This window comes from Pinus tabuliformis, chromosome 5_2, assembly GCF_031772625.1.
Source record: "Pinus tabuliformis cultivar Carrire ecotype Pingquan chromosome 5_2, CPIR1, whole genome shotgun sequence".
In the NCBI taxonomy this organism is placed as follows: Eukaryota; Viridiplantae; Streptophyta; class Pinopsida; order Pinales; family Pinaceae; genus Pinus; species Pinus tabuliformis.
The window spans coordinates 388,762,288-388,784,055 of record NC_142306.1 but is presented as its reverse complement, the minus strand read 5'-3'; the positions used below and the strand labels follow the sequence as shown (position 1 = coordinate 388,784,055).

Below are 21,768 nucleotides of genomic sequence, written 5' to 3'. Positions count from 1 at the left end.
ACCTATCAATGATGGTGAAGTCTCCATAAATATAGAAAAGAATAAATAATAATTATATAAAGCATCTCATTAAAACTCCTGTTGTACTTTCCAACTGCACAATTTGTCGTTCCTCTGCTATTCCACTTTGCCATCTATTTGTACCGACAGTTTTCGCTCTTCGTTTTCGGGCCAGAGGGAACAAACACTTTTATTTCTTTTTGAAAAATTCCACTGCAATCAGTGGAAATAAAGGAAATAATGCCCTCTTTGTTTCCTTGCCTGGCGTCCGTTATCTGTGCGATCTGCGATGCGGTGAAACACAAAAGCAAAACCAAACATTTGAACATTACATATACCCACAGACATTTAAAACGACCCGGCCGTCTGAGAGTCGTTAGGAAAATTTACGAAACGGAACAGTATTCATAAAGATTATTTTGGAATTGTTAGGTCAATTTCCAAAAGTCGGAAAATATTAGCGCGTATGCCAATTTATAAATAATGTCACGCATTTTATCGCTTCCATCACACTTTTTGGTGTTAGGAAAACCTAAAACAATGTCTTCCAGGGCAAAATCGTTCATTTAAAAACCCATGCAAGTTTAACATGCTGTCTAACGTCCAAGCACTAGATGCAGTCTTCAAGAAACCAAGAGAATGTTCTCAACTTTAAATATTTACTCAATTTTAACTTCTCCGGTTATCAGACGAGCTTTAATTTTGCAGCATCTGAGGCATGCTATTTGATTGAAGTCCACATAAATTAGTAACTGGCTTGAAATGTCAAGACACTACAGTATTCTTTGGAGAAGATACTACATTTCACATGGCATTGACCAATCTAAAGAAAGAACAGTCTCCCGGTATAAACACAAAGATCTGCTCAAACTTTTGAGGCTGCGAGAAAACAAAATCTGAATATTAAATGGCACCAACGCGACATTATTTATTGCAAGTGAACGCTACTAAAACTCGTCTCCCGACTAATATCCCCAATAATCATTTTTAATTTCTTCATCAAACTTCGCTTTGAGCTCTGGATACTGCGCAAAATACTCATCCGCAGTCATGGTGGTGATTTTCTTCTGTAGTTAGAACGGGATTCAAAATGATTAATAGCTGAGGTAAAGTAATTAGAACGGCTAAAAATAAACCAAATGACATAAAAGAAAAACTAGGAATTTAAACTAGCCTTGTACAAATCTAAAAATTCAATTTCAATGAGATTACAGCTGAGAATGCTGACCTTCAATTCCTGAATCTTAGCAATTTCCTTCTCCAGCCTTTCCGACTCTTGCAAAGATCTTTGTTCTGCCTCCTTAGCCTCCTTGAGCTACATGAAAATCAAACATTACAGTGGATCGATATAACCAATATCTCCCAGAGTGGGACTAAGAAAAGTGATGATAGGACCAGAATTAAAGAGGCTGTTACTGAAATGAGAACCAAGGAAACGCCAACTAATGTTTCTGAAAATAACACAGAAACAAACTATGCCTATCAATCTCCACCCTTCACAGCGAAGGGTGCAAAAAGCTGCAAAACTCGACAGCGGTTGAAATCGATAAGATGGATAATCTATCTGTTTTAATTATGCATTCATGAAAATCTCACACAAAGGCACACTGAAAATGCGTTCATTAAAATTATTACAAATCATAAATCACATCACAGCATATGTTTAGACAATTGAATTGATTAATCAATATTTACAATTGCTTTGACAGTCTTTGCACAGTCCATGAGCTCGATCCTCAATGACTCAGGCAGACTCGAAACTCTATTTATGTTTTTTGTTCTCCGCGGTTTCACTCCACTTTCTGTTGCTGATCTATGGACATAAAATTGCTTTCTTTGTCCCTGCCGGTGATAAATATTTTTTTGTTTATATTTTGATCATGGAGGCTTTCTGCACCCTAGTCTGTTTGTTTCTGGCAACATGTTGCCTTCATAAAGTGGACTGTTTTCATGAGAGTATTGTGACATGTTGTACTGGTTTATATTATTTGGTTTATATATTAATAATAACCAGCGTTTTTTTCCTTCTGAAAAATTTGAATTGATTAAATCATGAAATAGAAAAACTTGAATTCGTAAATCAAGAGGATTTTCTCACGACGAAAATAAAATCAAATAAAATAATCCGTTGATATATTATTAGAATATAATTGATGATGATAATTATATTCGTGATAAGAAAAATAAAGAACAAGAAAATAAGCAACTCTTGGTCAAGCCTAAATAGCATAGCCATGGCCGTTCATTGCCAGGCATACAATGATTACTCGTCATCATAGGTAACACTGCCACCCACGTTATCATTGTGGGACACACCAGGATCATTAAAGATGCTTAGAGGAAAACCCCAACAATGACTCACAAAATCCTTAATTTCCTAGTGGAGAGTTTTCTCCTTCCAGCATAGGGGATGAGGCTGTAGGTGGAACAGTTCCTCTTAGCAAATAACACTGCAGGCTGAGACAGTAAGTTGTCCTATATCTGAATTTCAACTTCGACCATCCAATCAAGTTATCATTGGATTTGGTCAACCAAACCTCCCACAGGTTCAACATACAGAAGAAGCCACCAAGTTTTGCAGATGATTATAATTTTAACAAAACACCCGATCTTCATCAACAACAAGCATCTTTGCAACAGTAGCACAGAAGCCCTCTTTTACCTTTCAATGATAGTAGGAAGACATTCTCCCAGGCCACACTCTACATACAATCAATGATTAACAGCATATTCATTTTCTCCCACCTGCACCAAATAGTGGATTATATCTGTTTTATCTAGAACTCTAACGTGGGATCCCTCCTTCGAATGAAAAATCTCACATCTACTATTGAGGCAGTCAACACAAAATACTACTAGAGAGGCCTGGAAAAGCCACTCTCCCAAGTCTCTCTACATAACATTTATGATTACAGGTATGGCTCGCCATTTGTAACAGCATGTTCATTCAATCCCACCTGCACTGAGTAATGGATTAGATCTGCCTTTATCTAGAACTCTAATGTGGGATCTGGGTTGTCACTTGTAACAGCATGTTTATTCTATCCCACCTGCACTGTATAATGGATTAGATCTTCCTTATCTAGAACTCTAATGTGGGATCTGGGTTGTCATTTGTAATAACATGTTCATTGTCATTTGTAAGTGTTGCCTTGGTGCAATGATTGTGAAGCTGCTTGTGACCAAGATTCACACCCTTTTGCCAAAGAAATTTTAAGATAATCAAGAGAAGAAAGCAATGAAGAATCGAGCAGGGTTGACACTATGAAATTTGTAGGTGAAGGAATGGATGTCATCAATAATGTCATGGCGAAGGCATATAATGTATCGGAGGGCCAAAAGCAAATTAAAGGAAAAAGCATTAATTCAGGTGTCGTTGCTCTAATGTTTGATGAGAATTCTTCTCAAGAAGAAATAAGAAGGATGCGCACGTAAGAAATTGATCACCTGATAGAGAAGAAATAAACCAAGTCAACGACAGCATGAAGTGGGAAGGCAGATTCTACAAAGGGATCCTATAATGAGTGTTCATAAGCAAGACTTTGACAGAGTACATATAGAGAACAACATTGGTTTAACGAAATACTTGAAGGCAGATGTATCCATTTCTTTTCTCAAACTGCTAAAGATCCCAGCACAGAAAGAACACAGCTTATGAAATATTTAGGCTTTGACTGAGTTATTGAAGTTGCTGAGGGTGATCCTGTAATATTGCAGACAATGAACCAAGGAAGAATAGTAGTCACAGCCCTTTCTTTCCTTTCCTGCATGACATGTTGCACAATTGCATGATAGATCTAGGGACATCAATTAATGTCATAACACTCAAGGTGATGAACCAATTGGGCCTCACGACTACGGGGCCATAATAATGATGTTGACGACAATGATAATAACAAGAAAAGGAAGAGAGAAATTTAACACATACAACTCATCAAAATTTCCACAGTAGAACACCAATGCTTAATCCCCTTATCGTTCCAACCTACTGACTGAATAGTTTTAACATTTTAGAGGATTCCAGAAATTAGTAGTCACAGCCCTTTCTTTCCTTTCCTGCATGACATGTTGCACAATTGCATGATAGATCTAGGGACATCAACTAATGTCGTAACACTCAAGGTGATGAACCAATTGGGCCTCAAGACTACGGGGCCATAATAATGATTAATGATGTTGACGACGGTGATAATAAGAAGAAAAGGAAGAGATAGAAATTTAACACATACAACTCATCAAAAATTCCACAGTAGAACACCAATGCTTAATCCATTTAGCGTTCCAACCTATTGACTGAATAGTTTTAACATTTTAGAGGATTCCGGAAATTATTGCCGAAACATCTACAGATATATCCATGTAACAAAAGAGAACACATAATAATAATAAAAGAAGTACGACACACATACAATGCATACAACATGCCACAAAATAGCACCAATGCTTAATCCCGGTTATTCCAGTCTACTGACTAAATATTTTTAATATTTTAGAACATTTGTATAGATGGTTCTATTAAGATAAAGCTTCAGAACTTTCTATGGCTTCATGTGCAGCCTTCCTAGGCATAACTCTAACCTTTCTAGCCTTTCATGTGCAGTTTAACACATAAAATTTAATATATATATATATATATATATAATTTCAAAAATGAATGATGATTGTTTACAATGAAGGCCCTGGCTTAAATATAGCCTCGGGTGCCTCTTTACAAGGGGTCATGATTTTTTATCATGCCCACTCTACGTAATTAATATGTAATTATAGTTATTCTATTTTTTATAAATAACATGGTCTTTCCCTCAAAGAAATTCTTTGTCCTTAAAGCATACATAATAAGGGATGTTGTCAACGAAAATCTTGTGTTTCTCAAGAAGCATCTTCTTCCAATAGGCCCTTCCACTCGATGAAGTATTATTTAATTACTCAGGAATGTAATCGCTTTTCTTTGTTGGCAATGATAGCTTCCAGTTCTAATACAACTTCTTCCTTGCCATTCTGTGTAGGAAGTGTTGTTTGTGCTGTTTGATGTTTCCCAAACACCCTTTTTAGACTAAAAACATGGAAAACGTTTTGGATACAGCTTTTTTAAGGTAATTTTAAAATGTAAGCTACTTGATTGATTTGTTTGACAACTTGATATGGCCCGTAGAACTTAAGGGCTAGCTTGTTTTTTCCCTGTTGTTTTAATGATAACCATTTCTATGATTGAAGTTTCACATATACCCAATCTCCTTCATTCAATTCTCATTCTGACCTACGTTGGTCAACTTGCTACTTCATAGGGTTTCTTGTGATATTTAGGTTTTCCATTAGTGTTTGAACAACTTTTTAGTTCTCTTCCAAATAATCATTTATTGCTGGAAATTTTACATCATTTATGGCTAGCTCCTTCCATTTAGGGGGTTCACAACCATAGAGAGCTTAAAATGGCGTCATAATTGATGAAGTGTGATAAGTGGAATTGTACTACCATTCTGCTAGATGTAACCATTCGAAACATTTGTTTTGCTTGCCTGTTACAAAACAACGAAGATATGCTTCCGAATATTTATTGACAATTTCAGTTTGGCCATTCTATTTGGGGGTGGTAGGCTAAGCTCATGTTGAGGGATGTCCCAATTTGTTTGAAAAACACCTTCCAAAAGTTTCCCTTAAATTTGGCGTCTCTGTCACTAACAATGATTTTGGGAAACCCATGCAAATTGGAAATATTCTTGCAGAATATTTCCACAATTTGTTTCGCCAAGTCCGATCTCTTTACACCCATGAAGTGTGTGCAATTAGTGAGTCTAGCTACCACCACAAAGACTTTGTCCTTCCAGTTCGACATGGGTAGCCCATCAATGAAGTCCATCAATATTTCTTCCCACTTCTGGTTTTGGGATATGCAGGGTGGAGGAATCTCGGTGTCGTAATATTTTCATTTTTGTTTCTCTGGCATTGATTGCATTCTGCCACATTTTTTTGAATGTTCCTATCCATTCCTTTCAAGAAAAATGATCGACGTGCATTATAGTTGGTTTTGAAAAATCCTACATGTCCAGTGGTTGCAGAGTTGTGACACTCCTTGAGAACTTTGGATTTGAATTTGGAAGTTGGACTTAGATAGATTTTTTATTTGAATTTGGAAGTTGGACTTAGATAGATTTGTCCTTTATACCAAAGGATTCTTCCATTCGGATTTTTGAGTTATAAACAAGATTCTTGATTAGGTTACATGTCTTTGGATTCTTTGCATACTTCAAACTTCGTCTAACCATTATGGAACTACAGTTGAGATTGCAAATAATAATGGATCTTCGTCTTTTCAAGAGAGAGCATCGACTACAACATTGTATTTACCCTTCTCATGTAGAATTTCTAAATCAAAGGCAATTATTTTCTCCAACCATTTGTGTTGTTCTGTTGAAAGTGTTTTCTATTATAGAAGGTATTGCAAGCTATTGTGATCTATGCATATAAAGAATTTGCTTTCTAGAAGATATTGTCGCCATTTGGTTAGGGCATGTATAAGAGCATCTCTTTATCATATGTTGATTTCAAGCACTCCCTTTTATTTAGCTTCCTGCTCTCACAAGCTATAGGATGGCCATCTTGCATTAATATGGCTCCTATTCCGAACCAAGAAGCATCACATTCAATTACAAAAGGTTTTGAAAAATCAAGAGTTGATTATACTGATGTTGACAAAATTTCCTTTAATACTTCAAAACATTTTTATGTTTTATCATCCCACAGTAACTAATTTTTATTTAAAAAATTTGTCAAAGGAGCAGTTATGTGGGCATTATTTCAAATAAATCTTCAGTAGTATCCGGTCTATTGAATTTTGCAGCTATGGTCGGTCTTCATAATTAATATTTAAGCCCTTGAAATATGTAATGATAAAAATAAGACAAGTTCTTCATGTCGATTTCAAAAGTGAAAAAAAAAATTAATTTGGAATTTTTGGCTCCAAAATGATCAAGTTCTCTCCATCAAGTCAAGTTGGCCCCAATTAAAGTGGCATGCATTCGACCTCTCAAAGGGCTAAATAAGGCACTTGACCTCCTCCTCCTGACACACAATTCGAATCACTCATTATCTATTACTCTGTTTATCTATGCAAAGGAGAGAGAGAACAAGAAGTGCGCATGAGTCACAAGAACTATGCATCAATAACAGGAATTACGCACGAGTCACAGGAAGTGTGCATGAGTAATAGGGAGTGGCATGAGTAACAAGTAGTTCACATGACTTGCTAGAAGTTTGACCAGGTTTGACCAAGATTATATTGTTGGTCAATTCGACTTTGTATTTGACTAGAAGAATTAGATGGATCTTTTGTCCAACTGAAGAATTTCTCTAAGGAAAAGGTTGTTGGGCTTTTCCCCAAAGCGGTTTTTCCTAGGGTAAGTAAATCTCGTGTTATCTTTGTGCATTGTGATTGCTACTATCCTACTGCTTTTATGGTTGAGTTTCTGAAATGTAATTTCTTAATGATAAATTGAAAGTGCTAAAGAATATCTACATCATTGGAAGTCGGAAATTAGTGCTTGTGTCTATTGCACTTGAAAAATCAACATGGTATCAGAGCTTTGGTGAAGAAAAGGGTATTGAGATCACTCTTGAAGAGACCTACATCCGCACTCTGATTATTTATCTACGACCATAGGTTCCTTTATGAAATCCAAGAACAAGTTGGAAGGAGCTATAAATTTCAGGGCCTGGAAGACAAGGATTGACCTCGTTCTTGCAAAGAATGATGTTTTGGATTTTGTGAAGGGCAAAGTTAGTGTACCACGAGATGATGAAGGGAAAGTAAAATACAAGAAGGATGACATCAAAGCCATGAGTATTATTGTGGATTTGATCAATGATCATTTGACTCCACATGTCTCAAAACTTGACACTTCAGAGAAGATGCGTGATACTTAAAGGTTTGCCTAACCCATAGAACTCATTTGCATCAAGTATTTGTGGCAGAGAAAAGATTCCATGTTTTAAGGAACTATGGATTTCATGTACACAAGAAGAATCTAGGCTTATATCAAAAGGAAGGATTCAGAGAACTGAAGAAGGTGACTCAAGCATTTGCAACACATTCCAAGAAGGTTGGAGGAAGAAAGAAGTTTGGCTTCCAAAGAAGAAATGAAGGTAGAAGACCTACTCTTCAAGGGACGAAAGATATGCCAAAGATTCAATGCCATTGTTGTAACAAATTTGATCATTATAGAAACCAATGTCCTGGAGGATCAAATGATAGAAAGAGAAAGGGAGAGTAGCATGCTACCATAGTAGACATTGATGAACATCCAAAGAAATCCAAGTGATAAATATTTCTTCTATTTTTCTAATCTTACAAATTTTGTTGCATATAGCAATGACATGTTTGTAGATAGTGTTACCTCAAGACATATGGCAGGAGCTCGTAACAATCTCATAAATCTGATGGAAAAGAGATCATCACATAAGGTATAACTTGGAGATAACAACATCTACCGCAGTCAAACACGTTGGATCATCATCCATTGAGCTAGAATCAAGTGAAAATGTTCATCTTAGTAACATACCATATGTACCAGGTGTTGCACCCTCTAAAAAGAGAGTTCCAGATGTACAAAATTTGTTTTTTAAACTCTAGCCGCGGTGACCCATTTTCAACTCTAGCCGAAATCCCTTTGTATTTCCAACTCTAGCCATGTTTCCCCATTCCCCTTTGAAATATCTTTAAAAAAATCATTCATAAAACATATTGAAGGCCTTTTAAAGGCTTAGGACCTGCAAAATTTTATCACTATCGGAACATTTTCCTTTGTTATACATGTCTGCTCATCTCCCTTTTCCTTTTGCAATTGCAATATCGCATATCACAAAGTTTCCCGCTTACCACAATAAAGTTTTGCCTCCCCTCGTCGATTGCGATAACTCCTCCCCAGACTGATTGCAATATCATAAATCATAAATCCCTCCTCTACCGATACCGCAAATTCATCCTGCTGATTGTGATATCGTAAGTTCTATCTCCCCTCGTCGATTACGATCGTTCTCTCCCCGCTGATTGCGATATCACAATCGAGGATCGCTCAAGTCACAAATTCCTCCTCTGCCAAAGCCCCTTCCAACTTGTAATTGCGATGGATGCGATATTGAAATATTGCAGTTTGTTACAGTTTCAGGTCCAACCAATCGGAAAAACATTATGGAATATGGTAAAAATCCCTCCCCTGTATTGCGATTGTGATACCAACAGGCCCGAATCAACGACCCAGATCAACAGACATTAAAATGTCTATTTCGCTTCCGCTAAGTGGGACGGCGAGGGTATTTTTCGGCATATAGGTCAACAGTTGAGGTATTAAATGAAGGCATGGAGCAGTTGGAGAGCGATATGGGCTAATCCTGTGGAAACCTCCGCAACAAGAAACCCAGGACAACAATGGCCTCAAAAATGAATTCGACTGTTTCGTTGCATGTCTTCGGAGAGTAAATGAAGGTATGGGGACTCAGGAAGATTAATGGCTCAACATGGGGCTCCACTCAAATACATAGCGAAGAACTACCAAGACATTCTCCACTTCTAGTCGATAACAGGCAACTCACAGTTGACCCACTCCCTGCTTTGGAGAACGAGCGATCCAGGCAGTTAAGGCGAAAGCAACAAAAACCGACCAAGCAACAAGAGCGATACATTGTGGTAGAGACATGGCCTGATCAAGGGCATTCACAAGAACCGCGAGACAATATTTTCCTCCATCATCATTCAGTTTCCACTTTTCTATTTTTCTGTAATTTCTTTTATTCTGTAACTTCTGTTTGTTTTCAAGAAAGGAATCAAATCCTTGGAAATCATTTTGGGCAGCAGAGCTATCGTAGGCCTTGACAGCGAGTCAATCTGACAGTTGGTCTTGCGCTAAGATATTTTGTAAATGTTGATTCAAGGCCCCCCTATTCTGTATAAATAAGGGGGAGAAACACTTAACACAAGCTCTGGAATTTTGCACCAGAGTGGTCCTAATTCTTGGGTTCCATTTTGGTTCTAATTGAGAGCAACGCATGTTGAATGTAATGGACTGGTTATTTGAACCCTTCAAGTATTAATGAAACTCCCTGGTGAGTCCAAGCAGATCAATGTGCAGTATGTTTTCCCCTCTGTAATCTCATTCCATATATGTTTTTTTGTCTGTCTCTAAAATAGTGTGATGAAGTTGTCGGTTTCTCCCTTGTTCATGATAGTATATTTGTTACCAGGTAGCAATAGTACCTGTGTTAGCTACAAATTTACTTAAGTACCTGTAATGTGCACATATTTGCTTAAGCTTTTTGATACAAATGTTCCCGTGAATATATGGTACTGGAACCCTCACTAGCGCTCCACTCTTTCATCTCCTCCCTCTTCCATATTTTTGCTAGAACATTGTTGCTTAGGATTCTGTTGGCAGCCCTATGCATCGAATTCCCTCCTTTCTCTCCTTCTCTTCACCTATACTATAACTGCAATATTAAGTTGCCTGTTGTTGTGTGTCAGCCACCAGAACCAGACTTTTCTCCTTGAGGTTGGCCCAATTTACCCCCCAAGCATTCGGACCCATGCATTGGCCTGAGTTTACCTTCATGAAGGCCTATTGAACCAAGCCCCCTTTATTCTCTTTTTAAAAACTTTGTGAAAATTGGAGTGCAACTCATCCCTCAGATAATCTCAAAAGCACTCCTCTATCTACAATGTCCTAGGCATTGGTCTACAATCAACCCAAAGGCTGTCTCTAGGAAGCTTTCTATGTCTCCCGAAGCACTCATGCAGGTGCCATTAAAAGCGACAACATTTTTCTAGCGTCGTTGCCAGGGAACGGATTAGAATATTTTTCCCTAGGTACGACAAAATTTTTACATTCCCTTTGTTAGGTGAGCAAGGGAAGTGTGGGTTGAAGATCTCTCACCTTGGCAACTCCACTATTTCAATTTTATGGTAAACATCTTGGCGACTCCACTGTCCATATCTCTATTTGATCGTCCTGGCTTTCAAGCAACCTCATACTCACTCTGATGCTAAAGCAGCCGAAAACTTTCCCTACCTTTGAAACTGAAATCACTCACCTATGGGGTTTTCAAAATGGTCATTCCTGCATTCCTGGCCAACCAATTTGCCCCACTGAATTTTTCTTCTATTACTAGTTATCCCAATCATGTCCCTTTGTTTCATGAATGGAATACCTATTTGCCTAGATTCAATGGAAACACAGATAGAAGGTCGGACCAGCACCTTAAGGATTTTCATGAATGCATGGAACAAGGTATTATTTTTGAAGATGCGCGAATGAAATTGTTCATGTACTCTTTAGAAGACGATTTTAGAATTTGGTACAGAACAATACCTCGTGGCAACATATCTTCATATATAGCATTCCATCTTTATTGCAAAAGATTATATCCACCGAATGCTCTGTTTGAAGATTGTTGCGCACATTTTAATGTCGAAAATATCCCTGAGGGTAATGATCTCGTTGAAGATGTTTGTGAGACTACATTCCAAGGAGATATACTCACATCAAGAAGCACTGCCCAATGGTCAAGAAAGCAAAGAAGGAAACATCATCAAGTTGCAAATAAACCCTCAAATATCTTATTCAACCGAATTCGATAATTCTCCTTCTTGTGATGAGTATGACTCTAATGGGAAGTCAAGCGACATTGAACTACAACAGTCCCAGTCATGGGAAGATGCATAGAAAGAAGAGGCTTCGCTGCATGTCTTCTGAGAGTAAATGAAGGTATGGGGACTCAGGAAATTAATGGCTCAGCATGGGGCTCCACTCAGATACACAGCAAAGGACTGTCAGGACATTCTCCACTTCTAGTCGGTAACAGGCAACTCACAATCGACCCACTCCCTACGCTGGAGATAATCCAGTTTTCCATGACAAATCGAAGCACATCAAGATCAAATACCAATATATTTGTGACATGGTGCACAAGGGAGGAGTGAGGCTTCAGTACATCTCCACTGATGAGAAGATGGTTGATATTCTCACAAAGCCTCTAACCAGAGAAAAGTTTGTATATTTCACGGACAAGCTTGGAATTGTTGAGAATGCTTCCCTCAATGAGAAGGGGTGTTGATGTGATAGCATCAAGGACAAACATTCTCCCTAGGTCAAGCATGTTGACTAGGATTAGGGAGAATGGTCTGGCAAAGGACAAACATTCTTCCTAGGTCAAATATGTTGAGCAGGATTAGGAAGAATGGTCTTAGAGGCCCAAAATTACTCTGTCGTAGAATTAAGTGGTTACCTTTTAGCATCATGCTCAAGATTACTGTCTATATAGGTTGAGGGAGCCCATTTAGTATCATGGTGTAGAAGTACTCATGTAAAGTGAGAACTTCGAATTTGGGACAAGGATTACTCAAATGGATTGAGTGTGTCCCTAGGGTTTCACCATAGATCAAAGAGATTGACCAAGATGATAGTGAACCAAGACCAGTCTGTACACCATGGGTCAGAGGGGCCGACCAGAATCATGGTGACTAGTTGATGCTAATGACGTACCATGTGTCAGAGATGCTGACTAGAATTATGGTACCTTGTTGATATTGTTGATTTACCACGGGTCAAAGTTGTTGACCATGGTTATGGTAATCAAATGATGTTGATATTGATGATGAATTGTTGTAACCTTAGAGATATTTGTTAACAAGAGAACATATGGATAGTCATTATGAAACCTCCCAAGCTAAGAGGGAGTGTTGAATTTTGTGGCTATGGTCGGTCTTCATAATTAATATTTTAGCTTTTGAAATATATATAAATATAACATATGTTCTTCATTTTGCTTTCAAAACAAATATATATATATATATATAGAATTTTGAATTTTTGGCTCCAAGATGATAAAGTCGGCTCTCCATTAGGTCAAGTCGACCCCAATCGAAGTGGCACCAATTCGACCTCTCAGAAGACTATAAAGAAGGCACTTGACGACCTCCTCTTGACACACAATTTAGATCACTCATTAGCTATTCTTATGTTTATCTATGCGGAGGAAAGAGAGAACAAGAAGTGCACGAGTCATATAAAGTACGCATGAGTCAAAGAAGTGCACATGAGTAACAGAAAATGCACTTGACTAACAGGAAGTTTGCATGACTTGGTAGTGCCAAGATTTGTGGGCAGTTTGACCAAGGTTATATTGTTGCTCAATTTGACTTTGTATTTGACTAGAAGAATTAGATGTATCTCATGTTTAACTAAATAATTTCTCTAAGGAAAAGGTTGTTGCGTTTTCCCCCAAGTGGGTTTTCCGAGGGTAAATCTTGTGTTATCTTTGTGCATTGTGATCTCTACTGCCCTACTGCTTTTACGGTTGAATTTCTAAAGTGTAATTGCTTAATGGCTGTTAAGATATTCTGACACATAGGAAATAGTTAAGTATAACTTGGTCTAGTGTAGAGTTAGGTCAAGTGTGTGTCTTTACTATGTACTTTCGTAACTTACAATCTGACGGTCACGATATGTTCTAAACATGAAGTGATCTGACGGTTCATTCTCTCCTCGGTATTACCGACACTTGATCCGTGGCTTAACACTCGATTGGTCCATGATCTCTATTTAAAGAGCATGGAGGGTCATTTGTAGGGTAACCATCATGAGAGAAGCTTATGTAAATTTTCATTCTTTTATTAATAAATTCCCTGAAGTGTCCGTGTTCGCTGAGGCCGTGGACTGTTTCCCTCTTTGAGAGTTTTAACCACGTCAAGAATATTGGTGTATTGATCTGTGATTTGTTTGTGAGCGGTGTCCTTTGGTGTTCTATCTGAGGAACCTACCCTGTAAATTCCTACATGGTATTAGAGTTATTTCAAGGGCGCATCCGTTGGGGATCCAAATCTGAAACCGGTACAACTGCATCCGACTGTTGTTTCCTAGATCTACTGTTTCTGAATGCTTTCGGGCCGAGGACTGCTCTATTGCGTTAGGAGCATTTGTTCCAATGAGGAACACCTTTCGTTTCACACGAAAAGGTTTCCGGTATCCCTACCTACGTCATTTTAAAAATCTGGAGGTATGCAGTCTTTATTTGCAAAATCTAGGTATTCATCTCTCTGTTTATTTTGGTTTATTTAGCTCTGTGCTTTTTATTACCGGATCTATATATTTCATTTCTGCGTATGCTCTTTGCCCCACGACTCTGTGCGATCTGGGCAAATCAGAAACAGAAAAGAAGGATGTTTCTCATGCGTATGCTCTTTTCCGCCGCGCCTTAGTGTGATCTCAGAAAATCAGAAACATTGAGGAAAATATTTAGTTTCCGACTAAAGCTAACTTCAAGCCGTAAGGTTTGTTTTTTTTGTATGTCCGTGTTGGGTTTTGTGGTTTTTGTTTTGTAGGGAAAAAAAAAGCTTTTTCAAGTAAGCACGCACCCCAAAGCTTCAATGACTAAAAAAACCTTCCTCTTTTCCAAAAATTACTAACATTTTAAACTAGCTCACTTGGTCCAAAGTTACTTTATGAGAATAGAGGTCTTGAGTTCAAGTCTTTCTTTTTGTTGAGTTACTTTTTTCAAAAAGCACATGTAACTTATGTTTTAAAGTTACTTTATGTAAAAATGTTCTCACCCATTATAAAAAGTGAGTCACTTATAATTCTAAAGTCTCTTTATCTTTTATTTAAGTTACAATTTAGTGGTTAGCTCATAAAGTACCATTGTAAAAGTGATTTTCACTTATTTATAAAAGTGAGTCACATAAAAGCATCTTCAACAACTTTTTTTCAAAAAGCCATAACTTCTTCATTCGGAAGCCGTTTTTTATTAATCAACCTAATTTTTCGAGATCATTCCATTGGAACACTTAGTTTCAGCATCTACAGCTTCAATTTCTGTTAAAATGGAAAGTTCATGCCAAGTTATTCTTGAAGCACCAACTACTTCCAATGGTGGTCCTACATTGTGGATTTACTTAGAAGTAAAGGTCTTTACAAAATAGACTCAGGCCAAGAAACCAAACCTCAAGATGAAGATAAGGAAGCCAAAAGAGAAAATAGGCAAGATCAAGCACGTGGTTGATAGGGATGTCTATTTCTCCAGACCTTAGATTCCATATCGCAGAACTTGATACTCCTAATGAAACAATGAAACAGCTCACCAAAGTTTTTGGAATTAAAAACAAAATTAGAGCCCATCAACTCGAAAATGAGTTGCTTACATTGGACGCCAATAATTTTTCTTCCATTGAAGACTTTTTGTCCAAGTTCAAGACCCTTAGACTTCTATGGGAAGGTGTTAAGGTTAAGAAAGAAGATGGTAGCCTTATCTATTGCATTCTTACTAAGTTGGGACCAGCCTACTCTCTGTTTGTTTCCACCTTCCATTCTACTAGAGATGCCTTTATTTCTCAAGGACAAGACTACAAGTCCTCCTCTTTTGATGCCTTCTGTGATTCTTTAATAAGTGAACTAGAAAAGCTCTTATATCTTGGTCTTATTAATCTTGGAAACGCTTCTAAGAAAGCCTTAGCCACCCAGCAACAACCAAATTCAAAGAATCCTAAAAAGCAGTATCCTAAAAAGAATGGTCCTAAACCAAAGAAAGACCCTAAGCAATTTCAGTCTCAAAATTAAAAATCATTTCAAAAAAATGATAAGGCAAATAAAAACAAAGGGAAGAAGACTGATAGACATTGCCACTTTTGTAATCGAGATGGCCACTTAGAATCCAAATGCTTTAAAAAGATGGAAGCCTTGGAAGCAACAATGAAGAAGCATAACATCCATTTGGAGCACTCTTCAACTTCAACTTCATCTTCAAGAATAGCACCTTTTGCATGTGCTTGTCAAGCATCTTAGTCTGGTTATACACTAAATGTATCTTCTTCTTCTCCATCTCATGAGTGGCTCATTGATTCTGGAGCTTATTTTCACATGGCCAAAAACAAAGCCATGTTTTCTTCTTTAAATGATTGTAACACCAAAAATATATATGTTGGCGATGATAGATCTCTTAGTGTTGTAGGGACTAGAACTGTTCATCTAGACAATGGTCAATTTAATGATGTATTATGTGTTCCAACCTTATCTTGCAACCTTCTATTTGTATATCAGATAACTCATTCAGGTGAAGCTAAAATCGTTGAATTTTCACCTCACGATGTTGTAATTAAGGACCTAAGAGATCCTAGACAGATTTTAGCCACTGGCATTGTTGATGATTCTAAAAGGTTGTATAAGTTTAACAACTTTGGGTCATCAAATCTTGCCTCGGTATTTGTTGTTCATAATGATGAAGTGAGCAAACTTTGGCATGAGCGATTTGGTCAATTAAACTACCGCTCCCTTCAAAATCTATGTAAAGAAAATATGGTGACAGGTCTTCCAATGGTATCTTACAGAGATGGTGTTTGTTCCGGATGTGTACTCAAAAAATATCATCGCCTCAGCCCCTTTACAGCTTGTGCATAGTGATTTATGTGGTCCAGTTCCAGTTGTTTCATTCTCTAGCTACAAGTATTTCTTAACCTTCATTGATGATTTCTCCAGACGCACTTGGGTATACTTCTTAAAACTCAAGAGTGAAGTATTTAACATGTTCTTGGCCTTTAAGGCCTTTATTGAAAAACAATCTGGACAACAAATTCTTAAGCTAAGATCTGATAATGGCAGAGAATATGTTAACAACAAATTCATCAACTTTTGCACTAAGAATGGAATTCAAATGCAACATATTGTTCCATATACTCCACAACAAAATGGTGTAGCTAAAAGGAAGAATCGCACCTTAAAGGAAATGGCTAATTGTATGCTTCAATCTAAAGGACTTAGTCTTAATTTTTGGGCAGAAGCAATTAACTGTGCAAATTACATAGTAAATCGCACTCCTACTAAGGTTTTAAAGAATATCACTCCAGAAGAAGCATGGAGCTCAATTAAAGCAGATGTAAGTCACTTTCGTGTTTTTGGAAGTGAAGCATAGGCCCATACTCTGGATGAGAAACATAAAGCTTTAGAACCTAAGAGTGAAAAATGTATTTTTGTTGAATATTATGAAGATGTCAAAGGATATAGACTTATTCCACTTAAGTCCAAAAATGTTATCATTAGAAGAGATGTAAAGTTTGTTGAAAATATATCGACCTACGAGCCTAGTTCGGCAGATGTGCCACCTCTCTCTATCCCTCTACTTCTGAAAATATTTCTTCTTCAAATGATGACAGCGAGGATGCTAATCCTCCCCCACCTTCTCAGGATCCTCCTTCAGCTCCTCGACTTCCAAAATGGGTCCGTGCTACTCGAGATGCATCAGGTGCTCCTGTCGGTGATCCTACAGATCAGCGACGTACACGTTCTCAGTTCAATAGAGCCTCTTCTTTACTGGCTCAAGCTTCATCAAATTATGATCCTGACACCTTTGCAGAAGCTTCAAGCCATCCAGATTGGGACGCAGCTATGAATGAAGAATATCATTCATTATTGGCAAATGATACATAAGATCTTGTTCCTCTTCCAAAGGGACGAAAACTGGTTAGATGCAAATGTGTTACAGAACCAAGTATGGACCAGATGGAAAAGTTGATAAACATAAAGCTCGTCTTGTTGCTAAGGGTTTCTCACAAGTTGAAGGCACTGACTATACTGAAACCTTCTCCCCTGTTGCCAAAATGAACTCTATCTGCCTTGTTCTCTCCCTTGCTGCCTCTTTCAAAAGAGAAGTCCATCAGATGGATGGCAAATCTGCCTTCTTGCATGGGGAGTTGCATGAAAAAATCTATATGGAACAACCTATTGGCTTTATACAAACAGACTCCAGCCTTGTATGTCGGCTTAAGAAATCCCTTTATGGTCTCAAGCAAGCCCGTCGAGCTTGGTATGCCAAAATGGAAACTTTCTTTTAGAAATTGGCTTTTCTAAGTGTCATTCTGACAACACTATCTACACCAAGAAAGTGGGCAAGTCTCTTATCATTCTTGTTCTTTATGTTGATGATCTTATCCTTACTGATAGTGATCCCAACCTTATAAACCATGTGAAGTACAGCCTTAAAGAGAAGTTTGAAATGACAGACTTAGGACACTTGCATTATTTTCTTGGTCTTCAAGTCTTGCAATCCAAGGAAGGTATTTCCCTTTCCCAGTCCAACTATGTATGTGATCTTCTACGCCATTTTCACCTGGAAGATTGTAAGCTAGCCCCTTCTCCCTTTCAGTCTGGAGGCAAATTTTCAATCACTTGTACTTCCCCTGAAGTTGATGCTACCTTATACCGTCAACTTGTAGGAAAACTTTTGTATCTGACCCATACTCGTCCTCACCTTTCCTTTGTTGTTGGCCTTATTGCTCAGTTTATGCAAAACCCACATGAAAGTCATTGGAAAGCAGCTAAAAGAATACTTCATTATGTTCAAGGTACAATTCAGTTTGGGATTCATTACAGTGCAAAAGCATCTCCTCTATTGGTTGGTTTCATGATTCTGATTGGGCTGGTGACCCTGATGATCGAAAGTCTACTGCTGGTTATGTGTTCACTCTTGGTTCAGGACCTATTACATGGGCTTGCAAGAAACAAAGTGCAGTTTCTCTTTCTTCAACAAAAACAGAGTACCGTGGTGTCATAGAAGCTAGTAAGGACGCCTTGTGGCTGCATCAGATCATGTCATAGTTTGGCTTTCAGCAGAAACATCCGACTACACTTTGGTGTGATAATCAAAGTGCCATTCAACTATGCAAGGATCCAGTCCAACATCAGCAAAACAAACACATTGAACTGCACATGCACTTCATCAGAAAGCTCATTCATGACCATGTTCTTGAAGTGCAATATTGTTCAACAGATGATCAAGTTACAGACATCTTTACAAAGGCTCTCACAGAAGCGAAGTTTACTTAACTTCGATTTATGGTTGGAGTTCAGGAAGTTGTCACTAAGGGGAGATATGCTCTAAAGTGTGTTTCTTCACTATGTACTTTTGTAACTTAGAATCCGACAATCACGATATGTTCTAGACATGAAGTGATCTGACGGTTCATTCTCTCCTCGATATTACTGACACTTGATCCGTGGCTTAACACCCGATTGGACCATGATCTCTATTTTTAAAGCATGGAGGATCATTTGTAGGGTAACCATTCATGAGAGAAGCTTATGTAAATTTTCATTCTTTTATTAATAAATTGCCTGAAGTTGTCGTGTTGGCTCAGGCCGTGCACTGTTTCCCTCTTTGAGGGTTTTAACCACGTCAAGAATACTGGTGTATTGATCTGTGATCTGTTTGTGAGCGGTGTCCTTTGGTGTTCTGTCTGAGGAACTTACCTTGTAAATTCCTACAATGACAAATTGAAAGTGCTAAAAGAATATCCACATCATTGGAAGTAATTATCAGTTTTCAGAAATTAGTGCTTGTATCTAAGGAACTTGAAAAATCAACATGATCAACCCTAAAAATACTCTTGATTTGCATATGTTAACTTGGTTTAAGTCATTCTTTAACTGCCTTGATCTTATTGGGATCTACCTTTACTCCTCCTTAGGATATTTTATGGGTATGAGGTATTCTACTTCTTTTCCAAAGGTGAATTTGAAAATCTTTGCATAAAACTGATTTTTTTAGTATAATAAGAACATGTTGCAGGTGTTGTAGATGTCCTTTCCATGTCTTATTATATACAAGAATATCATTTAAAAAACTAGCACAAATTTACTCAAGTATGATTAGAATACCTCATTCATTATAGCCTGGAAAATTGTTGGAGCATTATTTAAACCAAAAGGCATTACTTTCAACTCATAATGACCATCATGAGTTTGGAAAGCAGTTTTTGCAGTATCATCTAATCTTACTCTAATTTGGTAGTATTCGGATATCAGGTCTAATTTTTAAAAATATTTAGCTCCATGAAATTTAACTAACATTTCATCCATGAAGGAATAAGGAAAATTGTTCTTATATGTTATCTAGTTTAGTCCTCTATAATCTATGCATAGTTTGCATGATTTGTTTTTCTTCTAAACTAGAATCACATGAACAACATAAGAGCTTTTATTTTTGTAATTATACCACATTTTAAGAAGTCTTGGAATATGCTTTCAATTTTTGTTTATGCTGATGTGAATATCTATATGGCTTAATGTTGATAGGGTTTGACCCTACCTTGACTTCGATTATGTGCTCAATTTCCCTTTTGAGAGGCATCTGAAGGGGAATATATTGGAACACCTTGTGTTTTTTAATCAATTCCTGAATACCAATTTGTTCATTACCAACTAATCCTAAGGACAGTGATTCCATCTAACAACATTGAATCGTATAGGCTAGTGCTCCTTTCCAAATTAACTTCATCATCCACTGAGAAGATACCATTTGACTTTGTGGTGGGTCGAATCCAAATAATTTGCACCTTTGCCCTTACCATTTGAACTTTAAAAAGTGCTTTTGATTGTTTGCGAAATAAGTGCCTAATTGTTATAGCCATTGTATTCCTAAGACTACAACTACTCCTTTGAGAGGCACAGTGTAAACTGAGACTCTGAATTGTAGCTTTGAATTTGTGATTCAACCTTATGGCACTTTCCCATATTTTCGATCTTCTTTCGATCTGTTACCATGACTTTCATATGGCGCATCGGATATATGAAAAGATTAAGTCCTATTGCCATGTTCATGTTGACGAAATTATGGGTACTTCCAGTATCTATTAAGACCATTACATTATTCTTTTCGATATGTCCTTTTAATGTTAATGCTTGTGGTTGGGCTATCTTTGTGATAGCCGCAAGTGATATTCGTGATGATTCTTCATTTTTGAAATATGGGGAAAGGTTATGAAGAGTCCCGTCTTCTTCATATGACTCTTCAATATCTAAATCGTTTTTTGGTTCTCACTTATATAGGTTTTTGATGATGTTTCTTTTAAGACATTTGTGTTTGTGGTCCCATTTTTCTCCACAGTATTTACACTTTTCACTCCTTTAATCTTTGACCTTATAGACTAGGCTTTCAGTGTTCTCTTAAAAGAGGTGGAAGGTATTTTGAATTTTTTGTATTTGTAGGTTGTACAAGCTTTCGTCTTCAATAAACTTTATCAAATCTTGGCAATGGAGATAATTCAATTTTTTTCTTAGTTGCTTTTGCTTTACGAATTGCTTCTTCCATAGTTGTACAGTTTGAGGTATAGTAATATATGATTGAATAAGACGTCATACTAATAATCCAAGTACTCTTGTAGCCAATGTTTCCCATTCTCGAGTATATTCATCCACACTTCCTTTTTGTTGTAGTCTAGTGAGTTTCGCTAAGAATTCTTCTCCCTTGATACCTTGGAATCGTTTAAAGAAGTCATTTGAATTTATTACACCACGTATACCAGTTATATGTGTCGCCTTCAAGTTGCATGGATGCATACTTAATTTTTTCATCGTTGCTATAAATGTTGTAAATTTCAAAATACTCATCTACTTTGTTGAACCATGCCACACTGTGCTTCTCATTGCCATCAAATTTTGACAATTCAAGCTTTGCCCTTCATTGGTATGTGACAATCGATTGGTTCGGGTATGGTGGAAATTGGTTAGGAATCATTATATTATGAGGATTCAATATATTGATTTGTGGATCTAGTATGGTAGATGAATGCAGAGACTTTGGGCATGTGAAGCCAATTTTGACATATTCAAAGAGTCTTCTTGTTGGGTCATTGTGCCATTCCCTAAATGCATGAGCCAACTTAAAGTATTCATCACTTGATTATGGTTTTGATTGACCATATTCATTAGATAATAAGAATACTCTCTCTTTCTCTCTCTC

The 21,768-nt window shown here is 37.3% G+C and overlaps 1 protein-coding gene across 1 annotated transcript in view; it reads right to left on the bottom strand.

Moving 5' to 3' along the window:
- Positions 1 to 385: 385 nt before the first annotated feature.
- Positions 386 to 21,768, bottom strand: part of LOC149159149 (ATP synthase subunit d, mitochondrial-like) — a 55,919-nt gene continuing 34,536 nt past the window's right edge. Inside the window, exons 4-5 of the mRNA XM_089436410.1 lie at positions 1,229 to 1,315; positions 386 to 1,067 (exon numbers count right to left, since the gene is read on the bottom strand). Of these exons, the coding sequence (XP_089292536.1) occupies positions 966 to 1,067; positions 1,229 to 1,315 (189 nt within the window). The 3' untranslated portion in view covers positions 386 to 965. The remainder of the gene's footprint in view (positions 1,068 to 1,228; positions 1,316 to 21,768) is intronic.